Genomic DNA, 11,994 nt, shown 5'->3' with positions numbered 1-11,994 from the left:
GCGTGTCATTCCTACTAGGCTACTGAAGGCAGTTATTGAAATTATACACCCTGACATTTTGTCTTGTTATAAGTTGTTCTTTCATTGCAGGAATAGGCTTCCCACTCCTTTATGTAAGTTTAAATACCTTGACATTTATAAATTTAAAAATTTCATGCCCTTTGTTAAATCTTCTCTAGGAATACAGGTGTTGTTTTTTATTCTTGTTAAAGTTTTGAATATCACAAACAAACAAACCAACAACAGCAACAACAACGACAACAACAAATAATACACTGTACAGTCTTTTTTTCATCAGCTGAGAAATACTGCCAACCCAAGTCAGTCCTGTCATTTACAGGAACTGATGTGTGCCTTAAATTCTTAAAGAATGGATTACTGCTATTCTTTATACTCTGGCTTAAAAAGAGACTCTTTGCCCTTATATATTTTAATAACACTCCTTGTAGTTTTTTTATGCGCCTTGTTTTTTGATAATCTGCTCACACATTAGTCTTGAGGCACACTGAGGTCACTGAAGATTATTTTATTAGTTGGAGGAAAAATATGGAAAAACCAAAAATGAAGCAATTGTAAAATAACTGAAAAATTTCAAATTTCAAATAACAATATGACTTAGGGTCATTAGCAACAATTTATATCTTCAAGGACCAAAAAAGTCATTTGTGGAAGAACTGAAACCTGGTCATATATAACTGGTCCGGTTAAAATAGGTAAGACAGAGAGACATTCTGCGTTTACAGCTTTGGATAAGATTGTCTTAAGTATATCATACACTGTCTGTACAGGCCAGTTTTTGAAGATAGTCTTACATGTAAAGGAACTGCAGTTCTTGCGGACTTCTTTGTGATTCGGTTAGAAACTAAAGACAACTAAACAGCAGGGTTCCTCTGCCTAATTCATACCTCTTGAACCAGACTACTAACATACTTCTCAAATTGCTTCGGCATTTAAAGGTTTGATGTCATCGACCAAAAAAGTTACAACAAACATCGAATTCTTGGAGGTTCCCAAAGAAAGGCGGGGATGACCAAAACCAATTCTCTGTAGACATAAACCCCAGAAGCATACGATATTTTTGCTGAGGGAATCTCATTAGGGTCTAAAGGTCCCAGTGCTGACTGGCCTTCCTGGTACCATCACTCTCCTGTGTAGTGATGAGGTCAATGATCGCAGAAATGACTGCACAGTCTTTGGAGGCACGGTCACTCCAGTCCACTGGCTTGGGCCTCTTAATCTTCTCCTCCAAGAGTATGTCCAGCTCTTTTCTAAGGTTCTGGGAGAAAAATTAAAGTAATTAACAAATATATGGGCTACCTTTCAACTCCTTTCTCAGTTGTAGCAGAGATTTTTGGAGCAAAGCACATAACAGCACAACATCAATATTATAACTACAAGACTATTATAACTGAATATCTCTCATTATTTAGAAATGGTCGTGAGAACCAGCCACCTACTTTGACTAGGTGGGCAATGCGGGCAGGAGACTGGAAGACAATCCACTCATCCACAGCAATGGTCTCCTGATCCTGGTCCTTCTGGATAGAGATCTCCCCTCCAAAGAAGAGCAGGGAGAATGGAGAAACCTCCGTGCAGTCATATAGGAATATCTGGTGTAAACATATTGGTCACAAAGCTGTAAGGCATGGAGAAACAATTCATCTACGTGTAGCCTGATTTGTATTTTACTTGTGTCCGTCACTCACTATAGATTAATAAGTATTACTAGTGTTTCTCCTGCTTCAGTATCAACAGTTTTCTTCAGCCAACTGTAAACACTCTGCTAGCCCCTGAAAAATATGTGAGTGGAGTTTCCATGAGACTAAATCTGAGTAAGGCAAGTTTTCTTTGGTCACATGCTAAGAGGATTCTAGTAGTCCTGAAACACTATGCTTACTAGACTCTTTCTGTAGTTGGAGTAACATGCGTTAAACACTATGCTTACTAGACTGTTTCTGTAGTTGAAGTAACATGCCACTTGCAGATTTGATCTGCTGATTAGAAGCACACTGAATTAACACAGAGTTATCCTGACAAATTGCAGTATCTTAAGGGCCTAATTCTGGGCAATAGAAGTTAATATTAAGGAGTATAAAATCCATGTTTATCTGCAATTGTTGTTGAGAAAGGGCTACTAATCTCTTAAATTTTGTTTACTTAATTCACAGCTAACGAAGACAAATGGTCAGGCAACTTGGTCCCTCCCATGGACATACACTGATGTAAGGCTCTCCCCAATGATGATCTCTTTCGAATTTCAAATATTGTCATTCCACATTTGTTTACCGACTGATTGGGAACTCAGTCATTCTGATATTGTGAGGTGTGCCCACTTTTTGGATACTGACTATTGTTCACATATAGTGTCCATTCTTGCACAAGCTCTTGTGTTAGGTATTTTATGACGTGAACAACACAACATTCCTATGGTGCATTCCTAAAATAATAGCAAATTGTTGTAGAGTTAATGTTTCCCTCACTTGGACCAAAAACACTAAGTGCTGAACGAACAAATGTATTTCTATGAACGCTTGCAATACTGTGTATGCAATACTGCCTATGTGCAATGTTTCCTTGAAGCTTAAAGCATTTTACTGCCTGGTTTAATATTTAATGTGAATCATGTTTTAGAAGTTGCTTTTTTATAATGACAGTGCAGCCTACTGCAAGTTGATCAGCCAATTTACTAATTTTCACAAGTAGGTCCATTTTGTTATGTGTTTGAAAAAAAGTCTATCTAGAGTATTAGTTGCTCTTCTACTGACATTTGATCATCCTATTTGAGAGCAGTTTACAATGGAAATGTATGAGCAAGTTTCCATGTTTGCATTTATGTGTGGCTGCACTCACACTGCTGGTCTTCATCTTCAGGTGATAGACTAGCCAGGTGTAGTGAAAATGGGTCTCCTCTGCATTTACCGACTTTGGGTGGATACACACTTTCCCATCTGCTTTAGTGTACACCTTAACCTGCCTAAAGTGCAAAGGAGAAACATTTCAGGGTTGACTGATGAGTTGCAACACTACAGCAAGAGCATACAATGACGAACAGGTATTTCACACAGACAATTTTACCATAGAATAATTGAATAACCAGGTACGTGCATGAATAACACCCAAAAAAATTGCACACTTTTTTTGTGTGTGTTTGAATTTAACACAAAAAGCACAAATTTACCATGAAAAGTTTAACATGAAAACAAATAAGAAAAATCAGTACTTTCAAATGAGAAAAATTTAGCAGTCTTTAGTACCTTCTATTTTAGGGTTTTTGATCTTAGAAAATGACTGTAAGAAAACTAAACTTGAGCAACTGATATTGTTACTCTTCTCTATGACAATGAGTGAAAGAAATCAGTACTTTAGGGTTTATGTTGTCATAAATGATGACAAAAACATAGTGCTCCCACGCTAACGATGTGACTGAGACAGGAGGGCCCTCAATTTCTGAACTGTCGCTTGAGTGTGATTACAAACTTGGTCTGTGTAACGAGATGGTTACACAAAATGGTTACACTGGGGACTTCTGCTACTACCCCAAATGGAGCTGGCAGCATGAAGGGGCTCGCTTGATTCAGAATAATTTATTTACATTTTAACCAACCAGTCAATTTAACAATCATTGGTGCCTTTGACTAAGCCGCTGAATACGCACTACTGGACATGAGACACGATTTATGCAAAAAAAAAAGATAGCAAAAACCCTACAAAATACAGTGATGCCAGCGAGCAGCAGAAGCTAAAACAGCGGAGCTAAAACCTGGGTAACACTTATCTGCCAGAAAACACTGGCGGCCAAACTGCAGTCTCACAGAGAGGCTATGACGAAAGCATACTCACAATTATTTATTTTGGTCAATATTGAGCTCATGATTATTTAACATAATTACTCATTGACTTTAGAAACATCATGCATTTATTGAACTTAAAAAAATGTCTTTTTAACAGTAGATTTTCTTGAACTTTAAATATGATTCAACTGAAAAACAAATAAAAGGTTAAACAAAAAAAGAGATAAATAAATATATATATATAATTTATTTATTGTAAGTATAAAAACCACTGCTGTGGTCATCACTATCCTCTTGCAATAGGACCAGCTGAATCTACCAGTGCTAGTACTACCTCAAAAGCAACTGGAATAAAAAAATAACTATTGACCATGCCAAAAGAGTTGAAAAGGACTGGAGTCAGGTGATCTTCTCTGATGAGTCCAGTTTTCAGCTTTGCCCAACATCTGGTCGTCTAATGGCTAGACGGAAACTCGGATAGGCCTGCAAGCCACAGTGTCTCACACCCACTGTGAAATTTGGTGGAGGATTGGTGATGATCTGGGGGTCCTTCAGCAAGGCTGGAATCGGGCAGATTTGTCTTTGTGTATGAATCAAGCCACGTACAAGGTTATCCTGGAAGAAAATTTGCTTTTTGTTCCTAGTGAAATATTGACTATTTCTGGTTTTTGTTTTCGTTCCTTGAGCCAGTTCAAAGCCTTGATAGTCACACAGAGAAAAGAGAGGTTAAAAACTCCTCTCCCTTCCATGTTGTGTTTGTTTATGTCTAAATATGTGACATGTTTGTGTAAAAAAAAAAAAAAGTGTTTTTCCGGTTGCGCCATTGAAAAGATGACAGCTTAATTACCGAGCTCCCCGACGGCTTTGTTACATAACCCCCAAAAAACTTAAGTTTTGACAATCCCAGTGAACATTTTGTGTAATAATGGAGAAAGGGGTTACTACTAGAAGTAGGACAGTAACGAACGTCGGGAGCTAGGAAGACATAACAGAGTACAGCTCGCCGACATTAAACAAGAATTGACAAGAACAAACGAAAGATTGGACGAGGCAGAGGGAAGAATTGATGAAACGGAGACTGTACTTCAGGCAACATCTATGCTAATCAAGCGATTGACGCAGCGCCAGGCTAACCTACAAGCTAGGTTGATAGACTAGGAGGGTCGAGCGCGGAGAGATAATTTAAGGATTTATGGAATACCTGAAGATAAAGAGGGCACTGATATGATTGGTTTTCTGGATAACTTGTTAAAAAGCGCGCTCGACATTCCCCATGACAGAGCTCAGAATTGAGAGGGCACACCGTGCACTGGCACCGAAGCCCAAAGGTTTGCAGGCAAAGCCCCGATCTATAGTGGTCAAGTTTGGGAGCTACCGGACGAAAGAAGAGGTGCTCCGGAGAGCATGGGAGAAAAAAGAAGTGTTCTGGAACAATGTCTTCTATGTTGATCATGATTACCCCTTGGAAGAGCTTAAGAGGCGCGGTGAATATGTTGAAGCCAAGAGAGTGTTGAAAGAAAAACAAATAAAGTTTCAGACACCGTATCCTGCAAGGATGCGGGTATTTTATGATGACGGCACTCAGCTATACCAGGATGCTGCGGAGGCGACAAAAGATATGGTCTCATGAGGGTTCCCAGTTACTCTGGTGAGGTCCTCCGCTGTTTCGGATCAAAGGAGATCCAGCTCCTGTCTACTTGGCAGGTGACGGGGAAAAGGTGCCACCGGGGTGGAGATCAGGATCTCGATGCAGCGGGTGGTTGTACACAGTCCAAGAAAAAACACCGCTCTCAATATAAGGAAAGACTTCAGGAATTTAGAAAGCCATCGCCTATGGCAGAACACTGATGATTTACAATCGTTTCGCAAATGCAGATAAGTCTTATTTGATTTCCAAGTGATATGCCTCACCTTGATTACTTGTCCAGAAGACTGCCATGTAGTTTTTTATAGCCCACGAGTAATTCCTACAGTCCTATTTTCTAACGAATTAAAAGAGTCTGGACTTGTTAATTGGCAAGTTTTCTACGATTTGTTTTTATTTTATTTGTTTATTTTTTTTCTTTTAAATATATATAACTGAGTTATATTATTTATAACTGTGTTTGAACTCTGGCTTTAAAATGTGGCTACATCTTAGGGCCCCACCACTGTCGCAACGTGGGACAAAGTCCCGCAAGGCTCATTTGAAATGAGCCTCAACATTGGAAACAACTGTTCCTAACCGTTTCGGTAGCGTTTTGTTAAAAATTGTTCCAATCTGGTTTCTGTTTTATGTTTGTTCTTTAGGAGAGACATTTTTAATGTACAAATTTAACACCAGCAGATATATCGGCAGAGATTTTATTTGTGGTAATCGATGTAGGAGACTATAAATGAGCAAATCCTTAAAGTTATTTCATTCAATGTGAATGGGATTTTGAACCCAGCTAAGAGAAGTCAAATACTGTTAAAAATGAAAAGGGAAAATGCACAGGTTGTGCTCTTGCAAGAGACACACCTCACTCCATCAGAACATGAAAAACTAAGGAGAATGGGGTTTTTATATCACTCATCATATAAATCAGGCCATAGGAGAGGCGTAGCGATTTTGATATCACAAAAAGTATCATTTGAACACCTTTCAGAGGTTTCAGACAAGGAAGGGAGATATATAATTGTCTCAGGGAAAATAAATGGTATTCTGATAACATTTTGTAGTATTTACGCCCCCCCTGGAAATGATTTTGCTTTTTACAGAAAAGTATTTGATTTGATGATAGGGGCCATAGGAATAGTCATATGTGGTGGAGATTGGAACTTCTGTCTTAACCCAAAACTGGACTCATCAAAAAATTTGACTACGACATCATTGCATAGGAAAATTAATGTTCTAATGGCAGAATTGGGCATATTGGATCTCTGGAGAGACTTTTATCCATCAGGCCATGATTATACCTTTTATTCATGCTCCCATGATGTATATTCAAGAATAGATTATTTTTTGTGTTAAAGAGGGATCGCCATAGAATTCATAGTTGTGATATCAGATGTATTGACTTATCTGACCATGCACCTCTCTCCTGTACTGTACATATTAGCGATAACCCTGGAAGAACATTATGGAGGTTAAATACAAGCATCTTAAACAACTCGCAATTTAAGACTCAAATGAGAGCGGAAATAAAAATGTTTCTAGAAGAAAATGATAAGGGGGAGGTTGATTCAGCTACAGTATGGGATGCCTTAAAAGCAGTCGTCAGGGGGAAAATCATATCTTTTTGTGCCTGTGAAAAGAAAAAAAACAATTAAGACTGATAGACCTTAATAAAGAATTAAAAGATCTCGAAACACAACATAAAAGGGAACAAAATCCTAATTTGATGACAAAAATAAAGAAAATTAGAAACGAACTAAATATGTTATATTCACAGGAAATTGAAAAAAAAATGATATTTACAAAACAAAAATATTATGAGTCAGGCTCAAAATCAACAAAACTTTTGGCAAGGAAGCTACAAAAACAAGTGGATAACACCATATATAAAATAAGGGACCCGGATTCTAAAACTATACATAATAAACAAGATGAAATACAAAAAATATTTAAAAAGTATTATAAATTTTTATATACACAACCGTGCTTAGAAGATGAACAACAAATTGGCAAGTTTCTTAATTCCCTCAATTTACCTGTTTTATCACAGGAACAAAATCGAATATTAACAGCTGCAATAACCGAGACAGAGCTTAACAGCGCCATTTCCAGGCTCAAAGCGAATAAGTCTCCTGGCCCGGATGGCTTTCCCTCAGAGTGGTATAAGGCTTTTAGATTTGAGTTAATGCCAAGCCTTCTTCGAGCTTGCAATACAACCTTCATGGATGCTAAAATGCCTCCATTTATTCCAGCTATCCCCAAGGAAGGAGAAGACAAATTAGAATGTGGATCATATAGGCCAATTTCAGTCCTGAATGTTGATTACAAATTGTATACAGCCATCCTTGCCAGAAGACTGAAAAAGATCCTTCCTCAGCTTATACATAACGACCAGACTGGATTTATACCACAAAGACAAACTCACGATAACATCAGACGATCATTGCACATACTAAACCATATTCAACAAAATAAACTTGAAGCCTTCTTAGTTAGTTTGGATGCTGAGAAGGCTTTTGATTCAGTGAGTTGGCCTTTTTTATATAAAGTTCTTGAAAGATTTGGCATGCACAAAAACTTTGTTGGGGGCATTCGTACACTATATAGCAAACCGTCAGCCCGGATAAAAATAAATGGATACCTCTCAGATACCATCATATTAGAGCGCGGATCGAGACAGGGGTGCCCAATCTCCCCATTACTCTTTGCGCTTTATATAGAGCCTCTCGCACAATGGATAAGGCAGACCGAAAACATCAAAGGCATCAGTATAAATGGAGAAGACCATAAAGTAGCATTGCACGCTGATGATATCTTTATTTAAGTAGACCCTCTAACTCATTTTCTGAATAAATGAACCCTTTAGAAACATTCAGTAGATATGCAGAATATAAACTTAATATACAAAAAACACAGATTTTGACTTTTAATTATACACCCTCGGAACCATTTAGAGAGAAATTTCACCTTAATTGGGATCAGAACTCATTGAAGTATTTAGGAATACATTTACGGAAAAAAATCTCAACACTTGCAGAGATAAATTATGGCCCCCTCCTAACAAAAATGAAAGATGACATACACAGATGGAATTCCATTTCTTTCCTTGGTCTTAGTCATAGAATTGATTCTGTAAAAATGAATATTCTTCCACAATACCTTTTCTTATTTCAGGCACTTCCTGTAGAAATTTCCTCAAAACAATTTTCTGAACTAAATAAGATTATCTCCAGATTTATTTGGCAGGGCAAAAAACCCAGGGTTAAACTTAAAACTTTACAACTCCCAAGGGAGGAGGGAGGAATGGCACTACCCCATTTTAAGGATTATTTTTACGCAGCCCAGATTAAACCCTTAATTAACATGTGTAACCCAACATTTAAAGCAAGGTGGAAAGACATTGAACTCTCCATTATGAATGATTCTCCAGTTCAAGCATTATTGGCTCACAAAAATTTGGGAAGATTTATAGATAATATGCAAAATCCATGGATCAAAGCCGAATTAAAAATCTGGAATATGATAAGAGAAGAATATAAAATGGTCCATAAATTACAAATAATTCAATGGTGTGCTTATGATCCTGAGTTCAAGCCTAACAAGATAGATCATAGATTTAAATCCTGGATTTTAAAAGGAATAACAACATTCCATTCCCTCACAGAAAAGGGACAATTAAAGATTTTGAAAGTTTGAGGAAAAAATATTGTCTTGAAAAATCAGATTTTTATAGATATCTCCAAGTACGCAGTTATTTTGAACATAATGTTAGAAATAAAACAGATCTTAATGCTCCAATAGTGAAAACATTTATCGGTGCTTATCAAAATGATTCAAATAAGGGTGCTATCTCTAGATTTTATAAAGCCCTTATGACAAAAAAATCCCACACTACAGAATATATTAAAGAAAAACGGGAAAAACAAGGTAACTTTTCAGTATCAAATGAGGATTGGCTTGATGTATGTAAACTCCACTGGAAATGCTCTAACTCTCACGTATGGCGGAAGTTTGGGTGGAAGTGTTTTATTCGTTTTTTTACTCGTTTTTTGATTTGGTATTTTGATATCTGCTTGTAAAGAGGCGCTTACAAGGCGCTGGTTACTTCCTGAACCTCCCAAAATACAGGAGTGGATAGATATAGTAAATGATATTCATTTTGGAAAAGATTACTTTTTCTCTTCGTCTTCAGAAAAATATGTTTATTAAATTTTGGACCAAGTGGGTTAAATATGTAAGGCCCTTACGTCCGGATTTTGTGGAGGTATTGACTGAATGACTCTGTAATGTTGACTTATTCTAACGAGGCTGTTTGATTTTTATTTTTCTTTCAAGTCACCTCCCGATATACTCTTCATTGCTCTTATGTGCACACTTAACCTCTCCCAAATTGAAGTTTTTAAATTTTGTTTATTTCTTATTATGCATTTTATGTTTATTTTTTTTGTAATTGTTAAAAAAATCTGGATGGCAGGAAAATGAAAACTATCTTTGGCTTGATGTAAGTTTTCAAATGTATGCTGCTATCTCAAAATAAATGTTAAAATAAAAAAAAAATGTTACATTTCATTAAAGCTCCTATTATTGTCTGCTCTGCGAAAGCATACATTTAATGCATGATAAACACAATGCATGTATGTGCATTGGCTTCAAATTATGATTGACATTATTCTAAACAATCTGTAGCATAAACACTGTGGAATGTTCTCAGACTTAGACTGCTTTTATTGTCATTTCCACATATGCATGACTCATACATACAGGGGAACGAGATTGTGTTAAACAAGGACCATAGTGCCACATAAAACAAATAAGAATAAATACCACATAAAACAATAAATAACGCACAATAAATACTGAGGGGGGGGGGGGGGGGTTGAGTAATAAATATGATAAAAGTAAAGTACTGAGTGAAAACAGAAAGTACTGAATAAGGACAGAAAGTACTGGGTAAAGAAAGTAATAAGTAAGTAAAGAGTAAAACTTCTACAACATACTATGAAAAAAAAAAAAAAAAAAAAAAACTACAAATTACAAACCTAGACATAACAAGCACACCTGACATGGACAGTGAATTACTGGCAACAGCATTGGCATTGTGCAGGTAGGTGAATTGTTGGGGTGTTAGTGCAGTTGATTGTGCAAAAGTGCAATTTATTGTGCAAAGGAGAGGTCAGAGAGTTGTTGTTTGGAAGTTCTGAGTGTTCAAGCTGTTGAGGAACCTTACAGCCTGAGGAATGAAACTGTTACATAGTCTGGTGGAGGCAGCACAGATGCTCTAGTACCTCCTGCCAGAGGGTAGGAGGGTGAAGTGGATGTGGGAGGGGTGGGTAGGGTCCTTCTCTCCTACACTAGGTATACATGGAATATGTATTCTGCCTTGGCATCATGCTCAGAGGAAGAAAAGAAAAAAAGAAATGAAGTCAATTCTGACTCACCTGGGTCTCTTCTTGGGATTGCTGGGGTGGATCTTGGCTACTTTAGGATAAAGGCCAGCTACAATGACTGCTTTTATGAGCTTTTCATTCTCTGAGAGAGAGAGAGATAGAGAGAGAGAGAGGGAGAGAGAGGGAGAGACAGAGAGAGAGAAAGAGAAAGGAAAATGACATATGAAAGTGCAAACGCACACGATGTAAATGTGAGAGAATGTCAATAGATAGGGTCTAACAGTCAATTAACTGTGATACAGAGCAGGCACAATCAAATTTATACTATATGTAGACATTCAATTGCACTTTGCTTTGCAAACATACTATGTCAGACTGGTGCAAAACTCATTGTAAATCCATTACTGTCAACAAGGGTTTCTGCTAGGATTTTTTCTTGCTGGTCCAGTGTCCTGAAAGAATTTATTTTACCTCACAAATCTGAAACTGATCATGTTTCAATAACAGTCTATGTTACAGAAGCAAATATGATGCACACCTTGTTTGACGAAAGAATGCCAAAGACCTCAATCCGTTTTACTATTTAATGAACAGTAACAATTAAGCAAAACGAACAGTAACGTTTGAGCAAAGCCTCAACATTTGCCGCTAAAATGTAGGCTATTACAAAATACATGCAACCTGTAACGCCTGAAAGTTCTCTGCTGCCGACTTGAAATCAACGAGTCCAATGTGTATTTGCAGCTTGCAATGTGGTAAATAGGCTGTTTTGTTGTCAAAACACAAATGTATTGTTTAGGGATAGCCTTTGTTATAACTATATTCTGTATGCACATTATTATCCGACACTTTGACCAGCAAGTTTTTAATTTGTTGTTTTTTAATAAATTTTACCAAGCAAAAACCGGTAGTTACCGGATAACAGAAACCCTGCTGCCAGCCATATGATGTGCCTAGTGTAGTGACTAACTAAGAGGATGGTGCATGCGTACTTTTCATCTGTTTGCAACCATCTTGTTTACAGCTTGCTGGCACTGGCTTGTTTATTTAGTGGACCGACCTTAACTTTAACTGTAACCCATGCGATGCGATTGTAAGAGGCAGATATAACCATAACACTGTAAGGAGCTCCAGTGAAAACAGCTTTGCAAACAGTTGAAGAAATGCATGAAGGAAAACA

The 11,994-nt window shown here is 37.3% G+C and overlaps 1 protein-coding gene across 1 annotated transcript in view; it reads right to left on the bottom strand.

Moving 5' to 3' along the window:
* Positions 1–554: 554 nt before the first annotated feature.
* The window catches only part of dhx36 (DEAH (Asp-Glu-Ala-His) box polypeptide 36), a 52,729-nt gene continuing 41,289 nt past the window's right edge, over positions 555–11,994 (bottom strand). The window contains exons 22-25 of the mRNA XM_030766348.1: positions 10,866–10,956; positions 2,851–2,974; positions 1,458–1,610; positions 555–1,276 (exon numbers count right to left, since the gene is read on the bottom strand). Coding sequence (XP_030622208.1) covers positions 1,103–1,276; positions 1,458–1,610; positions 2,851–2,974; positions 10,866–10,956 — 542 coding nt within the window. The 3' untranslated portion in view covers positions 555–1,102. The remainder of the gene's footprint in view (positions 1,277–1,457; positions 1,611–2,850; positions 2,975–10,865; positions 10,957–11,994) is intronic.

This window comes from Chanos chanos, chromosome 2 (assembly GCF_902362185.1).
Source record: "Chanos chanos chromosome 2, fChaCha1.1, whole genome shotgun sequence".
NCBI lineage: Eukaryota > Metazoa > Chordata > Actinopteri > Gonorynchiformes > Chanidae > Chanos > Chanos chanos.
The sequence above is the reverse complement of the archived record's forward strand: the minus strand, read 5'-3'. Positions and strand labels throughout refer to the sequence as shown.